General features: G+C 42.2%; 1 protein-coding gene across 5 annotated transcripts in view; it reads right to left on the bottom strand.

Moving 5' to 3' along the window:
* Window positions 1–820: 820 nt before the first annotated feature.
* The window catches only part of ACAT1 (acetyl-CoA acetyltransferase 1), a 35,945-nt gene continuing 16,585 nt past the window's right edge, over window positions 821–20,180 (bottom strand). For 2 of the 5 annotated variants that reach the window (XM_054241535.2, XM_035264441.3), the window contains 11 exons: window positions 15,641–15,688; window positions 13,948–14,065; window positions 13,269–13,364; window positions 12,657–12,757; window positions 8,965–9,108; window positions 8,106–8,256; window positions 6,783–6,878; window positions 5,625–5,738; window positions 3,781–3,845; window positions 1,765–1,922; window positions 821–1,090 (listed from right to left, as the gene is read on the bottom strand). In XM_054241535.2, coding sequence (XP_054097510.1) covers window positions 970–1,090; window positions 1,765–1,922; window positions 3,781–3,845; window positions 5,625–5,738; window positions 6,783–6,878; window positions 8,106–8,256; window positions 8,965–9,108; window positions 12,657–12,757; window positions 13,269–13,332 — 1,014 coding nt within the window. In that variant the 5' untranslated portion in view covers window positions 13,333–13,364; window positions 13,948–14,065; window positions 15,641–15,688 and the 3' untranslated portion in view covers window positions 821–969. Of the gene's footprint in view, window positions 1,667–1,764; window positions 1,923–3,780; window positions 3,846–5,624; window positions 5,739–6,782; window positions 6,879–8,105; window positions 8,257–8,964; window positions 9,109–12,656; window positions 12,758–13,268; window positions 13,365–13,947; window positions 14,066–15,640; window positions 15,689–20,180 lie in introns of all 5 variants that reach the window. The other 3 variants (XM_078339383.1, XM_054241536.2, XM_035264442.3) reach the window with 2 other exon arrangements.

Raw genomic sequence — 20,180 nt, 5'->3', positions numbered from 1 at the left:
TGGGGCTACACTGACTTGGAGTCTAACCTTAGCCAGCTACTTACCAGCTTTTTGCCCTTGGAATTTATTTAGGTACTCTGTGCTTCAATTTTCTTATTTATAATTAGGGATATTATACCTACTCTTAGAAGTTTTTGTGATGATTAGATGAGTTAATAACATATAAAGCTTTGTGCTAACACATCATGAGCCTCAGAAGTTGGTGATGATTACAGATGTTTCTGAAAATACTCTTCCTCTGAATCTTAAGAGCCCGAGCAATTGATTTTTCCCAAATATTGTCTTTTTGTTCTTTCAAAGGATCTACAATACATCGGCCCACAGGTAACGTGTACACGATGACCTTTATTGCCCCTCCCTTCCTAGGGGGAGTTTTCCCTTTCTAGAGCTGCAGTTGAGGGTAGTATACATAGACCCTGCCTGCAGTGCTCTAAATATTTTCCCAGATAAATGCAAGATACTTGTGCTACAGTCCACCCTGCGTAAGAACCGGCACTGGGGTATAGTGGAGGTGTCGAGCTGCTCCCTTTATAAATCCATTCGGTCTATCAGTTTCTACCTCCTTTCCCATGCTCTAAGCTGCTGTAGTAATTCAGAGCCCCTGTAAAGAGAAGTAAATACCTACAGAGAACATTGACTTGACCTTTAACAGTCCTCAAAAATGTAAATTTCTCACACATGGAAGCTTCTAGAAACTTAGTCACTGTTACTCACTGGTATTTGTACTATATTTCTATAAAAAAATAGATTCAGAATGCAAAAATATGTCAAACATTTAAAGATTAACCAAAAAAGCAGAAGAAATTTTAATTTCAAAAGGTTTTGGTTTCATCATTTTAATTTTTAAAAGTTAACTTAGAAAATAATAAGAAATGAAACAGTTTGTCTGAATATAAGCGGACTCAAAGTAGTCACTGATGATGGCAGGCCTTCTGGTCACATAGAGTTGTCTCGGATAGCCACGGTTGTCTACAGTTTCTGAATTAGCATGGCAGAAGCACCTCCTCCTCCGTTGCAAATACTGGCAAGACCGTATTCCCCTTGCTTCAAGGCATGAGCCAAATGAATGACAATCCTGGCTCCAGACATCCTAAGATTAAGAAAGCATTTGGGGGAGAACCCATGGACTCAGGGAGAGGAGCATCACACACCGGGGGCACTTGGGGCTGGGTAGGGGAGGGTAGCATGGGGAGAAATGCTGGATATAGTATACACCTAAAGGAAAATCAAATGGAAAGAAAGCATTTCTTTCTTTAATGAAGTACAGAATTTATGACAAACCAAAAATGTTTCTATTCTAGTTTAACTTCTTGAAAACCTTCCTAGCCACTACTTCTCGCTGAAGTGCTACTATTCAAAAACTCGACGGACTTGTTTCAGGAAGGGTCACAGAGCTTTTAAAATACAGAACATGTATTGGGTACAATGTACACGACTTGGGTGACAGGTGCACTGAAATCAGCCTCCACCACTGTAAATTCATCCATGTAACCAAAACTCACTGTACCCTAAAGCTAATGAAATAAACAGAAAGGAGGAAGAAAAGGGGGAAAAAGTCTAAATGGACACTTTTTCTTCTTCAGCATCAAACACTGGGTTTCAAACAACAGATGTGACACGTCTCTCTGTTCAGTACTGGATACCATCTATCAGAAATGGTTTTCGCCTTGTGAAAGATGGGCAGGAAGGAAAACTTAAGAATAGGTATTATCATGCAGCAGTTTTAAATTTAGCGTGAAACACAAAGGCAGCTATTTCACCTACCCAATTGGATGCCCCAGAGAAACAGCTCCTCCGTTGATATTCACTTTTTGGGGGTCAATCTCCAGCATTTTAATGTTTGCTAGTACAACGAGACTGAAAGCTTCATTTACTTCCCACATTGCAATATCTTCTTTCTTCAATCCCGCATCTTTAAGAACCTAAGGTTTTTTAAAAGACAGATGATGTTCAGATAAGTAGCAATCACTGTCATCATTTCCTTGAAGTTTTACAATTTGATGTGACTTATTTAAATATGGAAGTTCTTGGTTTCAGATGGAAGGATCTCAGTTTTCGGATTTATTTATGATTTTTTTAGACAGTCTCACTCTGTCTCCCAGGTTGGAGTACACCTCCGCCTCCTGGGTTCAAGCAATTCTCCTCCTGTCTCAGCCTCCTGAGTAGCTGGGATTGCAGACACGCACCACCCTACCTGGCTAGTTTTTGTATTTTTAGTAGAGATAGAGTTTCATCATGTTGGCTGGGCTGGTCTTGAACTCCTGACCATAGGTGATCTGCCCGCCCTGTCCTCCCAAAGTGCTGGGATTACAGACATGTGCCACCATGCCCGGCCTATTTTCAGATTTTTAGTTGCTTATCCTATTCCATTAGAACCAAAGGATTTTGTTTGCATGGTTTTATGTCTATTGTGACATAAGATAGGGCACTGAAAATTTGACTTTCTTTCCACAGATACTTGAAAAGGTACATTTTCTATTTAGGGGTACATAATGCTTTACATAATCCTAAACTCTGCTTTACTGATTCTGTGTTGCTTAGTTCTGTATTTTTGTTGTTGTTTGGAGACAGGATTTTGTGTCACCCTGGCTGAAGTGGAATGGCACAATCAGGGCTCACTGCAGCCTTGACCTCCCAGGCTCAAGCGCTCTGCCTGCCTCAGACTCCCAGAGTGCTGGGATTACAGGCAAGAGCCTCTGCGCCCAGCCGGGTCTATATTCTTGACTATTATGAAAGAGGTTTATTAGTTTCTACTATTCATAATATTAATTCATCCCCTAATAAAAGTTACTGTAGGGTTGTCTGGGGCACAGATATTTACATTTGTTGCAGTTTCATTGTAAGTCATTTATTTAAAATCTTAAATTATAGGATCTATTTGGTTTCCGTAGTTCCTCAGCTATGCAGGAAGGTGTTTTTGTGCTGGCAATTATTCCTATACCTCTTAAAACATTGCTAGTGAGTGCCCTTTTTCTTTGCAGAAGAAATTTGGTTGTTGTGAGCAATAACAAAATGAACATGGAACTCTTCCCACCTTCCTCTCTTCTACTAGTGGGCTGAGGTAGCTTTGTATCCTGTACAGTTCAAATAGCTTCCTCTGTTCCAACAACAAAAAATATGGTACCCATATATAGCCACATCTACAGCTCTCAGAATGACTCTACCTCAGAATCCAGAACTGTTTATTACACATGATGCGTTCGCTTTCCTGAAGACTTCTAAGAACCCTATACCCCTAAGCCTTTCTCTTCCTGTGACTGCTTAGCAACTTCCCACTGAGACTTGGTTATTCTTTGATAGCACGTACTGACAGTGTGGAATATGTAGGTTTTCTGTCTCTAGTTGTACTGTTTGCTGTGAAGACCTGCTGCCAGCTGCTCCCTTTCAGAGTGGAGGCCTCTCCTTCTGGGGAGTGACCAGTTGCTTTCCATCCTAGATCTGGAACCATCAGCCAGCATTCCCTTTTCTTCGCCCAACCTCCCTCCCTTTGTGGTTACCACACCCGGTGTGTGAGGTCAGGATCATACTCACAGGTAACTCAGACATGTGGTTTTACCTGTTCTACTGAAGATGTAGTTTGTGGGCTGTTCTTATTTTTTCTTTTGTTTTGTTATCTTTGTTGCTTTAACTCTTTTCAGGAGAAGACATGGGAAGATTTGAAACCAAGCTATCTCTCTGCTTTGGCAGATAAACAACGTTTAAAATCTAAAAACTGCAACCTTGGTATAAAGCAAAGCAGCAGTTGGCATAATGGAGCACCATCCCTCACTTTGTTCTCACCATAGGTACAGCATATGCAGGAGCGATGGGAAAATCAATAGGTTCCACAGCTGCATCAGCAAATGCTGTTTAAAAAAAGGGGGGGGGTTGTTAAAATCTTCTTTTGCTGTACAGAATATGCAAAAGCCAAGCTTAGCCCATTAAATGCACATTTCCTAACCCCTTTAATATATGTAAATATATTTCTTCCTTTTCAAAGATTCTACACTTTATAAAGTAGTCCAGTAATCCATGACACTGATTTTCATTGGGAGGGAGTTGGGGAAATGTGTCTCTAGGAACACTGATTGGCACCACCTAGAGATATTTTTGGTTGCCAGAATAGTTGGGATGCTCCTGAGTAGAGGCTAAGGATGCTGCTAGAATCTGCAATGCATAGAAGAGCCCTACAACAGAGAACTACCGAGTGCAGAAAGTCAGTACTGCTGAGGCTAAGAAAAAAATGAAGTCATAAGGCTTTTTATACAGTAACTTATAAATAGCATCCATTTAAGTCCTTAGAAAGAAGGCAAGGCAGAGTTTTGTAGCTAAAAATCAGCTTAAGGACATTGAGAATTTGCCCAATGCCACCAAGTTAGTAAAAATTAAAAAGCCACACATCTAAATTTGATATTTCTACATTAATCCCATGCTCCTTTTTCCTTACACAGCTGCCTCTCTAAGAAAACGCATGTACTATTTTCTTCTACTTATATAGGAGAGGAAAAAATTTTAAAGCTTAATTTAAAAAAAAAAAAATAGACAAGGTCTTGCTCCGTTGCCTAGGCCGGAGTGCAGAGGTGCTGCAGCTTTCCCATCTTGGGCTCAAACGATCATCAGCCTTAGCCTCCTACATAGCTGGGACTACAGGCATGCCACCACACCTGGCTAGTATTTTTCTTTCAGAGATGGGGTCTCACCATGTTGCCCAGGCTGGTCTGAAACTCCTGGCCTCAAGCAATTCTGCCTCAGCCTGCCAAAATGCTGGGATTACAAGCATGAGCCACTGTGCCCAGCTCTTAACGCTTTATATATACTTAATATATAAAGTATAATGAAAATATTGAAGGAACTTCTATCTCAATTGATGTATCAATTCTACCACAAAGTACAACCTATAGATAGTAATACTTAATATTGGAGTTGTCTGTATGTAACAAGGAAACTCAGTTTCAGGAAGAGCTTATAGATGTATAGAAACTTTTTTAAAGACAGGGTCTGTCACCCAGGCTGGAGTGCAGTGGCACAATCTCAGCTCATTGCAACCTCAAACTCCTGGGCTCAAGGCATTGTCCTGCCTCACCCTCCCAAGTAGCTGGGACTCTAGGCACATGCCACCATGCTCAGCTAATTTTTTTTTTTTTTTTTGACACCTATTTGGGTTTATTCAAGATTTCTCTAGAATTTTAAATTGGTATATTCATTACATTTTCAACAGAATAGAGGAATAACGTAAGTAACATTTCTTAAAAGTATTTGACCATGTAACACCTGTTTAAAAATTATTTTTTTCCCTAATTTGTTTCTTTCCTTTCCTGGGTTACTTTCTCTTAACTCCCTTATCTTCTCCAAGTATCTTAGCCTTGTATCATAACTAGCCCCAGACCATTACTTGCTATGGTAAAACATACACAAGGTAATTAAGAAATATTTCTTCAAAAATAGGTTCATAGAGTACTCTAATATTTTGCTGCTATTGCTTTATTTTGAAACTGCTTTTTTTCAGCTAATTTTTTAACTGTTTGTATATACAAAGTTTCTGTATTGCCCAGGCTGGTTTCGAACTCTGCTGCTCAAGCAGTCCTCCTGCCTCAGCCTCTCAAAGTGCTAGGATTACAGGTGTGAGCCGCCTCGCCAGGCCTTACCTACTATTCTTGCCAGTGGTTTCACATTGAGCCTCTTGGCTGCATCTGCAGTCATCAGGACCACAGCAGCTGCTCCATCATTCAGTGTACTGGCATTGGCAGCCGTTACTGTCCCTGAAAGCAAAATGAGCATGAAGTCAAAACATTCCTTCACAATAAATACATTTGGTTCAATTTAACAAATACCTACTGCTGGGCTGCTAAATGTTTAAAGAAATTACAAATATGGGTGGAGACAATTCCTGCCCTCAGGAAACATGTACACAGCTAATAGCAACACAATGTAACATGCCCGTTTACTAACCATTTTCTCAAGGATCAGAAACATACATGATGGTAGTGGGTAAATGCTGGTCTGCAACTCTTGAAAGATAGGGACCAGTTACTGATTTTGTCTCCAGGGTCTAACTTTCCTCATTCCATATATAGCAGATACTCACTGCATTTTTCAAATCAGATATTTCTTCTCATCTAGAACACCTGGAGTTAAATATCAATGAATACTAAAAACTACCGAACCACTAAAACAGGAGAATTTATGGTATACAAATCATATCAATAAATATATTTTTTCAGGCCGGGCGTGGTGGCTCACGCCTATAATCCCAGCACTTTGGGAGGCCGAGGCGGGTGGATCACGAGGTCAAGAGATTGAGACTATCCTGGTCAACATGGTGAAACCCCGTCTCTACTAAAAATACAAAAATTAGCTGGGCATAGTGGCGTGTGCCTGTAATCCCAGCTACTCAGGAGGCTGAGGCAAGAGAATTGCTTGAACCCAGGAGGCAGAGGTTGTGGTGAACCGAGATCATGCCATTGCACTCCAGTCTGGGTAACAAGAGTGAAACTCCATCTCAAATACATATACATATATAATTTTTTCAGTGCCAACGAAGACCCTACCATAGACTGCAACATATGAAAAACTGAAGTCTATAGTCATGTTTTCCATCTCTTCCCTGGGATTTATATATTGAAGGTATAAACTGTCAATTTTATACTTTCAATTAATTTTGCCTAAGTCTGCTATATTGAAGATGCTAAATAACATCTAGATGTTTTCTACAATTACTTTTTAAAAATCCTTAGGCAATTCTAAGAATTAGATATGGCATGCTGGCTCAATTTTTTACTTATGCTTCATTTCTTAACACTAACCATTTTCTTTCTGGAAAACTGTCTTCAGCTTTGGAACTTTGCTAAAATCAACACGTTTGTATTCTTCGTCTTCTTTCACCACTACGTCTGGTTTACCTAAAATAAAAATAGTTTAAGAAAAACCACTCAAAACAACAAGTACTCATTCAGCAAACAACTGTTGTACTTGGTGCCCAGTATTCTGTGCCTCCCTTTGTATCCCTGCCTCCCTTAAATCATCCCAAGTAAACACTAGAGTCTACTGTCTATAATCTCTATTCTGTTACTGTCTTAAAGAAAAACTTAGTAAGTAGCTTAACACGTTTGTTTTTGAGACAGGGTGTCCCTCTGTTGCTTAGGCTGCAGTTCTGTGGCTTCATCACAGTTTACCTCAACGCTCCAGGTCCAAGTGATCCTCCCACCTCAGCCTCCCACGTAGCTGGGACTACAGGTGTGAACCTTCACAGCCAATAATTTTTTATTTTTCTTGTGGAGGCCGAGTCTCACTTTGTCACGCAAGCTGATCTCAAACTCCTGGGCTCAAGTGATCCTCCCACCTCGGCCTCCCAAAGTGTTGGGATTACAGGTGTGAGCCACTGCACCCGGCCACAAAAGTTAAATCTTATACACCCCCACATCCCATTCTCTTCTCCCTCAACTCCCTTCTATGATCGCAGACCCTACTCTCCTGACCCCAGAGGTAGCTGTCTAGCCTATACTGGCTAAGCTCTAATATTCCAGCATCGAGAGCACAGTAACCACTCCTGGAATAGAATTGTAACCTAAAGCAAGTTAATGAGTCTATACTATGGATTTATTCTGCTGGAACTGGTGAGAAAGTCTCTCTCCTCCTTGAGAACCCGGTATACGTGACCCTACAGGTAGAGGCACCAACCTAAGAAAGCCTGAGAGAATAAAACCCTGCAGGTATGAGAAGCCAAGAGAGCAGGTCCTAGGAGTACTGAACATCCATTTCCAACCCCTGAAGTTCCCAGAGCTGAATGGTTGCTACTGTCCATCCTTAATTCTCGGAGGCACTCCCAGTGACCTTGTAGTAAACCGCTATCAACTTAAAATACCGTGTTGCCTGTCACTGACAGGAAAACGAGTTCTAATAAATATAGTTCTCAAATGTCAAATAATATTCTCAGAGATCTTGTAAATGGACCGAAATGTGACATCAGTTGGGTGACATGTTCTCTCTGGACTGGCAACTCCTCACTTTATTAACCATAAGCAGTGTCCTCGTTGAAATCAACAAAGGTAAGATGTCCTAATTTTAAACAAGCATGAAACATTCAGCAACATGAAAAATCTACTCATCTTGTTTGGAACATTCTCTACCTTTTACTGTAACTGTGACAGGAGTAACTTCATCTGCAAATTTCCCAGCTTCCCACGCTGCTTTGCTTCTGGTGTAAGAGTTAATAGCGTAAGTGTCCTGTTCATCTCGTGCAATATTCAGCTTCTTCGCTGTATTCTCAGCACAGTTGCCCTGATAAAAAGTTCAAATAGTTTAAAGCTAGTTAACTGTGTATAATAATTTAGGAAATATCTATTAACTTTGCATAACTTATAAAATAGTGGTTAGTAGTTCAATTTAGTTTCTTAAAATACATTTCTTTCTAGGTAACTTTTCACTCATGTCTTTTTTGAGACAAAGGTTTGCTCTTTTCATCCAGGCTGGAATGCTGTGGTGCAATCTTGGCTCATTGCAACCTCCGCTTACCAGGTTCAAGTGATTCTCCTGCCTCAGCCTCCCCAGTAGCTGGGATTACAGGCGCACACCACCATGCCTTGCTAATTTCTTGTATTTTTAGTAGAGACAGGGTTTCATCGTGTTGGCGAAACTGGTCTCCAATTCCTGACCAGGTGATCCACCCACCTCAGCCTCCCGGAGTGCCGGGATTACAGGCATGAACCACCATGCCCAGCCCACTCATGTCTTACCTTCAAATACTTGAATTAACCCAGGAGTTGCTAGCTGAGCATCAGAAAATACTCTATTTAAATGTGGGACAATTACTTTAATGACTGAGCCATGCCAATACAATAGGCATACAAAAATGTTTTCCTAAAGCACATGGCTGAAATCAACAGTTACAGAGCCCATCTTTCAGTTCAGTGCGTAAAGTATATACAGTAAGAAAAATCAAACAGTACTGGACATTAGATAGCATTTTCCACTAAAAGTCCCATTTACCATATGAATTTTATTGTAGACGTCAGTTAGCCCATCTTTTACGATCAAATCTTCAAGCTTTACCCCACCATAGGGTGTCGCTCCTCTGTTCATCACATACGGAACATTGGACATGCTCTCCATCCCACCTGCCACCATCACATCCTGCATAGCAACACCAGAAAGACCTAATGTTAACTAAGATAGTTGCAAACCCATGACACCATTTGTACAGCTACCTCCAAACAAGTATTCTACGTGCACTTATCAAACATTTGTTACACAGTGAATATAGGAAGTACCCTCGTTACAACTTCACCCTGATGAAAAGAAATGGTATAAAATGTGTAATGATAAGTTGGCTGGCTGCGGTGGCTCACACCTGTAATCCCAGCATTTTAGGAGGCTGAGGGGGGTGGATCATTTGAGGTCAGGAATTCGGGATCAGCCTGGCCAACATGTTGAAACCCCCCCTACTAAAAATACAAAAATTAGCTGGGCGTGGTGGGAGGCGCCTGTAATCCCAGCTACTCGGGACGCCAAGGCAGGAGGATTGCTTGAACCTGAGAGGCAAAGGTTGCTGTTAGCTGTGATCATGCCACTGCACTCCAGCCTGGGTGAGAGAGCAAGACTCTGTCTTTAAAAAAAAAAAAAAGAGAGAGAGAGAGAAGCACATTACCAGATATTAAATAAGAATACCAGAAATCTTCCATGTAAAACCATCTTCTAAAATACTTACTTTTTTTTTTTAGACAGGGTCCTACTGCTGCCCAGGCTGGAGTGCAGTGGCCCAATCTTAGCTTACTGCAGCCTCCACCTTTTGGGCTCAAGTGATCCTCCCATCCCAGCCTCCTGAGTAGCTGGGTCTACAGGCATGCACCACCACACCCAGCTAATTTTTGTATAGTACTTTTAGTAGAGACGGTTTCACTATGTCACCCAGGCTGGTCTCGAACTCCCAGACTCAAGCTATCCTCCTGCCTCGGCCTCACAAAATGCTGGGATTATAGGTATGAGCCACGGTGCCTGACCTGAAATTCTTACCTTCCAACCCTTCATTTCATTCCTGCTACTCAAAAGGTAATGTGTTCTAGAAGATTAGAAATAATCTCAGTTCATGGAAATAATGCCACATCCTTGACTGAGATCCTCATCATCTCTTCCTGGACAGCTGAAAAAAAATGTCCACTTGATCTTCTGGCACGCAGCCTTTCCACCCAAGAATCATCTACACTCATCTGACTCGTTTTGGCTAGAATGGAAGTCTGCTCGTTTCCCGCCTTGGTGACTCAGCACGGTATATAAAGCCTTTACAGTATGCCTTCTCTCCCTTTCTCCAGTCTCATGGCCTGACCTGCACCTCAGGTCACACAGAACTAGTTAAAGCTCTCCAGAGGCACTGTGCACCTTCACACACACACCTCTGTACTTTCTGACCTATCCACCAACATGTAAAACACCTACATTTCCTTTACAAGTCATCAGAACTCTACTTCATGTCTGCCTTGACCACTTACTTCTGTCTTTTCTTGAAACAGTTTCTCTTCTTTCATGTTCCCCAATTACTATGCAGTGCTTTTATTAATATCGTATGTTTATATGTCAAGTCTTCCCCCTAGACTCTGCCCCTTTGAGGTCAGACACCTTGTCATAGTTTTATATCCTTGGCAACTGGCATATAGATGTTTAATAAATATTAATCGACCTGCTACTACTTTACAAGTCAGCAAAAAAAATTCACCTGTATTATAAGGGCTAAAAACATAGTTTAATATAAATATAAAGCCAATGATATCCTCTTACAGTCTTTGATCAGGCATAGACAAGCAAGCTCTGTACCAAAGAAACCTAAATATTTTGCCCATCCCAAAATACAGAAATTCTTAACCAGTTCTCATCTAAGTTTTATTCACTTGTATTTTTTACTAGCAGTGATGGCAATAAAAATTGACAGAAAATAAGGTATCAATTATTCTTCATTATAAAGTAAAACTGACCATTTTCCAAGATCATCAGTATTCAAAAGAAAGCACTTCCAAGCATGCCGGTAAGTCACTGTATTTATGCACAAATGAATCAAGTGATTAAATGAAAGTATTTCAATGTAGTACAGATAGTATTTGCTAGAGAACCACAATAAATCAATTAAGACAAAACTTTTCAAGCAGTTCTGAAAGTCTAAACAATCTCATGACCATTTTTCACCCACTGGTTTGACAAGGGTTTGGTACCACCCAGTGCTGGTGCAGCTGCAGGTAAACACGTCACACAGCTTTTGCAAAGTGTAACTGGTACAGCTTTTATGGAAAGCATTTGCTACTATCAAAATGATCAAATCCTCTGACTCAACATTTCTTTTAGGAATTTGTCCAACAGAGACCTGCACATGCAGAGGTGTTTTTCAGTGTTCTGTTCACCACTCTATTGCCAGTGACTGGCACACAGGAGATGCCCAGCCCTCTAACTCTGTGGCTGTCTCAGACACACTGAAGATGATCTTCATCTCAGATCTGAGAGAATCCTGGTTCTTCTGCGTGCCCAGGTCTCACCTCCTGATATGTGCTCAGCAGCCTGTCTCTTGCTTAAGGCCAATGAGAAAGCCTGTAGAACTGAACTGAATTCAGGCATTGTACGAAGTACAAATTAGTCATCAAGCCTGGGCTCAGTCAATGATTTGATTCCCAGGGTTAAGCACCTTGTTCTCCTTTATAATGAAAACCCTTCACACTCTGTCAAATACAGTATTTATGAATTCTTAGTCACCCATCCTCAGACAAAGACCCCAATGCCTTGGCTAAAAACTACTTTTTTTTTTTTTTGGGACAGAGTCTTGCTCTGTCTCCCAGACTGGAGTGCAGTGGCACAATCTCAGCTCACTGCAACCTCTGCCTCCCAGATACAAGTGATTCTTGTGCCTCAGCTTCCAGGGTAGCTGGCATTACAAGCGCCTGCCACCACACCCAGCTAATTTTTGCATTTTTAGTAGAGATACGGTTTTGCCATGTTGGCCAAGCTGGTCTTGAATTCCTGGCCTCAAGTAATCTGCCCTGGCCTCAGCCTACCAAAATGCTGGGATTATAGGACTGAGCCACTGCGCCTGGGCCTAAAAACTACTTTTTAACACAAATCATTTTGGCTATTTTTTTTTTTTTAAACCAGGGTCCCACTTGCTGTGTTGCCTAGGCTGGTCTCAAACTCCTGGGATCCTCCTGCCTCGACCTTCTAAAGTGCCGAATTACAGGCATGATACCCAACCTAGGCTATCATTTTGATTGTTTTTCAAATGGACTTAGCAAATCCAGACACTCTTGAACATAAGAGAAAACATAGTAACTTGTGATAAAGAATTTCATTTCTACTTTGGGAGGCCGAGGCGGGTGGATCACGAGGTCAAAAGATCGAGATCATCCTGGTCAGCAAGGTGAAACCCCCTCTCTACTAAAAATACAAAAATTAACTGGGCATGGTGGCGCGTGCCTGTAATCCCAGCTACTCGGGAGGCTGAGGCAGGAGAATTGCCTGAACCCAGGAGGCGGAGGTTGCGGTGAGCCGAGATCGTGCCATTGCACTCCAGCCTGGGTAACAAGAGCGAAACTCCGTCTCAAAAAAAAAAAAAAAAGAATTTCATTTCTAAACCACGAATATGCCTAAATTTTTCTGTCTTTTAGCCCTGGGTAGTATTCTGCTTAATAAATGGAAAAGGTGTTTCTTACCTGATGTCCACACATGAGATTTTGAGAGGCCATCATGATGGCTTTCATTCCTGAAGCACAAACTTTGTTTATGGTGGTGCATGGAGTAGAAATAGGTAAGCCTGAAACCAACATAAGTCACTTTTGGAAAAAAGAAACTCAAACACAACTGCAGAACTTTAATAGAGCATGTTACTATCATCTGCAACATTTCTTCTCCCAATGACTACAAATTATATAATGCATTTAGTATTTCGTTTCAGCTTAAATAACCTTCATTCTGCCATTTTACACTTTATTTTTTTTTTGAGATGGAGTCTCGCTCCGTCACCCAGGCTGGAGTGCAATGGCGCAATCTCGGCTCACCGCAACCTCCACCTCCCGGGTTCAAGTGCTCTCTTTCCTCAGCCTCCCAAGTAGCTGGGATTACAGGTGTGTGCTACCACACACAGCTAATTTTTGTATTTTTAGTAGCAGCAGGGTTTCACCGCATTGACCAGAATGGTCTCGAGCTCTTGACCTCGTGATCCACCTGCCTCAGCCTCCCAAAGTGCTGCAATTACAGGCGTGAACCACTGCGCCCAGCCCATTTTACGCATTTTAAGTATAAAAGCAAAAACGTCTTCCTATTACCTGCTCCCAGTGCTGCCTGCCTCGTAGGGGCTTGTCCTGTGCCTCCTTGTAGAACATGACCCATGTACGCTTCTTTCACTTCTTCTTTTGGAATTCCTTTATTAAAAAAAAAGAAGCCAAAAAGGCATTTTATTCAATTTAATAATTAGTGATTACCTAATAAGATATGTGACATTACACAATAGGAATGGTTTCTTTTTCTTACCAGTTTTGAGTTCCAATCTCAACTGTATAGGACAAAGCCTTCTTTACAAGGGAATGCAGAAATGTAGGCATTAAGTCATTTCTTTTTTATTTCTTTTGAGATGGAGTCTTGCTCTATCACCCAGGCTGGAGTGCAGTGGCGTCATCTCAACTGCAACCTCTCCCTCCCAGGTTCAAGCTATTCTCCTGCCTCAGCCTTCCAAGTAGCTGGATTACAGGATGCCTGCCACTACGCCTTGCTAATTTTTGTATTTTTAGTACAGATGGGGTTTCATCACGTTGGCCAGGCTGGTCTCGAACTCCTGACCTCATGATCTGCCTGCCTCGGCCTCCCAAAGTGCTGGGATTATAGGCATGAGCCACTGCATCTGGCCGAATTAAATCATTTCTAAGTGTTACATCCATAGCTGATGTAAAATAAGTATGTTTTCCATCGAATACTTTTGCTTCCTTAAAAAGCAAAGCAACTACTGACCTGCCTTTTCAATGGCTCCCTGAATTGCAATGGACCCGAGTTTAGTGGCAGGCAGCAAAGAAAGGCTGCCTAGGAAGGATCCGATGGGGGTTCTTGCAGCACTTACTATGACCACTTCCTGGCAAGACATAAGACAGTAAAAATTATAGGCATGTTACCCGAATCGTATTTCATTAAATAAACCTACATCATTAATACCCAAAAACACTTATGAATGAGTAGTCATCAAAAATTAAAATAATCTCAATAGTTGAACAGCTGTAAAGATAATCAATTCATTGGGTAGCGCTTACTGAATACCAATTCTATTGATTATCTTTACAGCTGGTTCAACTATTTTCTGTAAGAAAGACCCTAGAGAAACCAACTTAAAAAACAGATGTAGATCCTTCCCAGTTCTCCACAGGAGGTTTGAGGTCAAAAGCTTAAGTTTCCTTTCTGTTCCGCAGTCGTAACTTAAGAAAAATGGTCACTCTAACTTGGTTTGTTTATTTTCGTATTTTTGGTTTGAGACAGGGTCTTGCTCAGTCGCCCAGGCTGGAAGGCAGTGGCATAATCATAGCTCACTGCAGCCTCGAACTCCCGGGCTCAAGCAATCCTCCTGTCTTGGCCTACCAAAGTGCTGGGAGTACACGTATGAGCCACCACGCTCTGCCACGTGACTCCTGTTAACTGCATAATAAACAACTCTAACCAAGAGGGTCCCTTACTAAAAGGAACTCTGGGCTAGGAATCAAGACCTGTATCTTACATGGGGCTATACCACTTAACTAGGACAGAGCCAGAGCCATAATTACTGTTTTTTTTGAGATGGAATCCCGCTCTGTCACCCAGGCTGGAGTGCAGTGGCATGATCGTGGCTCACCGCAACCTCTGCCTCCCAGGTTCAAGGCATTCTCCTGCCTCAGCCTCCTGAGTAGCTGGGATTACAGGCACCTGCCACTATGCCCAGCTAATTTTTGTATTTTTAATAGAGGCAGGGATTCGCCATGTTGGCCAGCCTGTTCTCGGACTCCTAATGTCAGGTGATCTACCCACCTCGGCCTTCCAAAGTGCTGAGATTACAGGCATGAGCCACCCAGAGCCATAATTTCTTAAACAATAAGACAGTAACATGAACATTAAGCAAGACTATAAAAGCCCTCTTGAATGCTATAAAACAGCACTGTGACGGTTCTCTCCTCACACTTGTCTTCCACAGCCTCCTATGTATAGATTAATAACAGAATTGTTGCCTAGGTTGTGACAGAAGATCTTAACTAAGTCACTTTAGTGAACCTTACAAAACAAAAGAGGACTCCTCAGAAGGTCCTAGGAGATGCTGTCATGGCCCTCCTTGTCCAGTTCCCAGCTGTTGCACTCCCTCTCTTCTAGGATCTTCTGGACAGTGTCTGCTTATAACACACACACAATGCAGTGGGACCCTGTGAGTCAAGAAAGGACACTGTCCAGTTCTAGAGGAAAGCTTGTTTGCAGCAGACAATGGAGAAGCAGCAAACATGAGCAGAGACGAACGGAAATGCTTTTACATTATACTAATCTAGGGTAACTTCATATTTCAATAGTTAGCTCTTCCTAACCATTGTGTAATCCTGCTCTGACCGTCACATACACCCAGATCATCAGTATACACATTTTTACTGACATTTCCTTTAAATTCTGGAAATTTTAAAGCACGATTTAAATTACTTACCTTCAAAGTGGGTTGTGATACATAACTTCGTTCCACATATCTTATTTCCTGTAATATAAATATTTATAATGTAAAAATGTTAATCTATATCATTTTATATTTCTCAGTGATAAGGTTTTATAGTGATTTCCTCCTGTACCTTTATGCTTTCATTTCCAAGTTTTTGCAGTCAGAATATATCACTTTTAAAAATTAGAAAAACAAACTGCTTCATAATAAACTTTTCTGATTAACTATTCATTGGAAATGTATGGTGTGTTTGTTTGTTTGTTTTTTTGAGACAAGAGTTTGCTCTTGTTGCCCAGGCTGGAGTGCAGTGGCTCAATCTCAGGTTCTAGGTTCAAGCAATTCTCCTGCCTCGGCCTCCCGAGCAGCTGGGATTACAGGCATGCACCACCATGCCTGGCTAATTTTGTATTTTTCGTAGAGACAGGGTTTCTCCATGTTGGTCAGGCTGGTGTCGAACTCCCAACCTCAGGTGATCCTCCTGCCTTGGCCTTCCCCAAGTGCTGGGATTACAGGCATGAGCCACGGCGCCTGGCCAGAAATGGTAAACTTAGAAGTTAAAACATACATCTTAAAATGTCTAAGTCTTGGCCAAGTGCGGTGGCTCACGCCTGTAATCCTAGCACTTCGGGAGGCTGAGGCGGGCAGATCACGTGAGATCAGGAGTTCAAGACTAACCTGGCCAACATTGTGAGACCCAGTCTCTACTAAAAATACAAAAATTAGCCCAGTGTTGTGGCACATGCCTGTAATCCCAGCTACTTGGGAGGCTGTGGCAGGAGAATCGCTTGAACCCAGCAGGCAGAGGTTGCAGTGAGCCAAGATTGCACCACTGTACTCCAGCCTGGGAAACTGAGCACGACTCTGTCTGAAGAAAAAAAAAAATTCAAGTCTTTCTTAAAATCTAACCAGATATTCTCATTTCCTTTTTTTTTTTTTTTTGAGACGGAGTCTTGCTCTGTCACCGAGGCTGGGGTGCAATGAATGGCACGATCTCGGCTCACTGCAGCCTCTGCCTCTCAGGTTCAAGTGATTCTCCTGCCTCAGCCTCTCAAGTAGCTGGGATTACAGGCGCCCACCACTATGCGCAGCTAATTTTTATATTTTAGTAGAGACAGGTTTCAGCAGGTTGGCCAGGCTGGTCTCGAACTTCCAACCTCAGGTAATCCATCTGCCTTCGTCTCCTAAAGTGCTGGTATTACAGGCGTGAGCCACTGCGCCTGGCCAGATATTCTCATTTCTTTAAGATTGTTTTCAAGTAAAACTTGCTGTTTCTCCCCATGCACTTTGAAAAATTGTCTTTTATATGAGGCAAACACATCTCATATAAATATGATCTGTAAGAGCAGATAAATTATTTCTTAAAGGAAAGAGTAATCATCTTGCCCCTACTACTTTTCGGTTCTTTCCACACTTCTTAGGAACAAATGTCAACAACAGATCAGGCACCGTGACTCATGCCTGTAATCCCAGCACTTTGGAAGGTGGAGGTGGGTGGATCACTTGAGGTCAGGAGTTGGAGATCAGCCTGACCAACTTGGCAAAACCTCATCTTTACTAAAAATACAAAAATTAGCCAGAGGTAGTGGTGAGTGTCTGTAATCCCAGCTACTTGGGAGGCTGAGGCAGGAGAATCTCTTGAACTGAGGGGGCGGAGGTTGCAGTGAGCCAAGATCACGCCACTGCATTCCAGCCTGGGTGACAGAGCAAGGCTCCATCTCAAAAATGAAAAAAAAAAAATCATTATACAAAAAAGACACTTGCACACACATGTTCATAATACTATAGCCTGGAAGAAAAGAGCAAAACTCCGTTTAAAAAAACAAAACAAAACAACACACAGTAAATTCTGACAACACAGGACACAATTCAGAGACAGAAGTGATGTGAAATTAGACTATTTACAGGACAAAGAACACTTTTTTTTTATTTTGTTTTGAGACAGGGTCTTGCTATGTCACCCAGGCTGGAATGCAGTGGTGCAATCACGGCTCACAACAGCCTCCACATTCCAGGAAGAATTAAGTTTTTATCCTCTGAGGTCAGAAAGCTCAGCAGACAGTCAAAAGTGACAATTTAGATTTAGAACCTTATCAACTAATTATGCAAAGTTATAACAGGCCATCATCTCGTAAACAGAGCAACAAACAAGGTTACAAATACCTGAACTTTAAATTGACCCAAGAATTTAGCTTTTCACAGATCAACATGCTTTGTCCTGACTCAACACAAATAACTAAAACTTTCCATTTATAACACAGACAAAGGAAAGATTTGTCAAGCAGGAGTTATAAACAGAGTCACGGCAACAAGGAACCCCCCAAATCGACTTTTTTTTTTGAGACGGAGTCTCACTGTCACCCACACTGAAGTGCACTGTCATGATCTCGGCTAACTGCAACCTCTGCCTCCTGGGTTCAAGCGATTCTCCTGTTTCTGCTCCTGAGTAGCTGGGATTTACAGGCGCCCACGACCGTGCCTGGCTAATTTTATTTCTAGTAGAGACGGGGTTTCACCGTGTTGGCCAGGCTAGTCTCAAACTCCTGACCTCAGGTGATCTGCCAGCCTCGGCCTCCCAAAGTGCTGGGATTACGGGTGTGAGCCACCATGCCCAGGCCCAAATTGATTTTTACAGTATTTGGATGAGAACAGATATGGCAAATGGCACCGTACAGAGAGAATGTTTCCCTAGGCAGTGGAAGAACACAATTTAATTCTAAGGTAAACACTTTTTCGATGTTAATATTATGGAATAAGTCACTTTTATGTGGAAACTTTATGTTAACAACTTTGCTGAATGAAATAAACTAAGTCCTGATTCAATTTTAAAATGTGATCATTACAAATACTCAATGCAGCCCCTGTTCCAAAGAGGCCCTGACAGTCTTTTTAGGGAGAGATGAGTAACACACAGACAACGATTTAATGCTTCACTTGCTTGACAAACTTGTTGAAATCACTTGCCTTATAGAAGGCATTATGAGGAATTTGAAATCTATAAAACATGGTTCTATACGCAAGCAGCATTATAATCTTCTGGGGGGAAAATGTTAAAATTACCTGTACATATTTCTCAGATAGAATTTGGCAAGAAATACAGGAGTAGCATTTTTTAAATTGCATTTTAGGGTTTGGGGTACATGTGAAGAACATGCAAGATTGTTGACGTTTAATTCCCATCACCCATATCTGGGGCATTTCTCCCCATGCTCTCTCTCCCCAACTCCCCACCCCTCACTGCCCTTCCCCCTTTCCCCCCACCCGACAGATCCCAGTGTGTGATGCTCCCCTCCCTGTGTCCATGTGTTCTCATAGTAGTAGCTACACAAACCATCCCAGATTCACAGGAGAACGATTCCACGGTGCTGTGCAATGATCACTGAAATGCTTCAGGCAGTTTTCCAAACATTTGGTGTCAGATTCACGTTAATACAATAGAGATCACTGATATGTTACATGTTTCTATCAGATTAACTTGTTGGTCCAGACTTTGAAATAAAAGCAATATACTACCTCTGTCTGTATTTCTACTTTCTTAAAGGTATGTCATTAGATAAGGAAGTTTTGTTAGTTTTCAGTCTCCTAAGCTTCACTCAAGTGATACTGTATACTACTGATCCAGGCCAACACTTATGTGTATGCCTAGGTAGGCAAGGCCCAAGTGCATCTGCTCAGCAGGTGTACTCCCTGGTATTAGCTGCATAAAAACAAGTGCTCCTCACTCAACATATCACATAATGAGGACTGCCGCTTATATCACCTACTTATCATAGGGGATGCTAGCATATTATGTGTGATCCAGCTTTGAATAAAAAGTTCCAAAGATGGCCGATTAGGAGCAGCTCAGGATTGCAGCTCCCAGCGAAAGTGCAGAGGGTGAGTGTATGCCGCATTTCCAGACGGATTTTTATTGCCCACAGACCAGGAGATTCCCAGGTGGAGGAGCCCCACGGGTCACCAGTGCGGCTGCTTTGCCACCGCCCCGGGGCGGCGGTTCTCTGTACAAAATACACGGGTCCGGGCACCATTTTAGCTGGTGATTGGAGCTCTAGGAAGGCAGAGTTGCCCATGCATCTGATTAAAAAGGGGACTGAAACAGGGAGCCAGGCCAGGAGATTCCCGGATAAAAAAAACACCCCAAATCTCAGCACCGCTGTTTCAGCCAGTGCAGTGGGTCGCTGCACAGGAAATTACACAGATCCTGGTGCCTTTTCAATAGGTATCTGGAACACCTGGGAGAGAGTCAAACATTCAACTAAAAAAAAAAGGCTCTGAGGCAGGGAGCCAGGTGATCAGGCTCAGCTGGTCCCCCGCGCCCCCCCCCCCACAAAAAAACAGCAATTGGAAACGCTCTGGGTTGAGAGTTTCACAGCAAGCACAGCTGAACCCGGGAAGGTCCAGCTCTGTGGGGGATGGGCGTCTGCCATTACTGAGGCACTCCACCCCTACGGAGGTAGTCCGCCATTGCTGAGGCAGCCCACCACTACAGAGAGAGTCCACCATTACAGAGGTGGGCCAGCTTTGCCGAGGCAAT

Source organism: Callithrix jacchus, chromosome 10, assembly GCF_049354715.1.
Source record: "Callithrix jacchus isolate 240 chromosome 10, calJac240_pri, whole genome shotgun sequence".
NCBI classification, from domain to species: Eukaryota; Metazoa; Chordata; class Mammalia; order Primates; family Cebidae; genus Callithrix; species Callithrix jacchus.
This window is presented reverse-complemented; position numbering and strand designations above follow the sequence as displayed.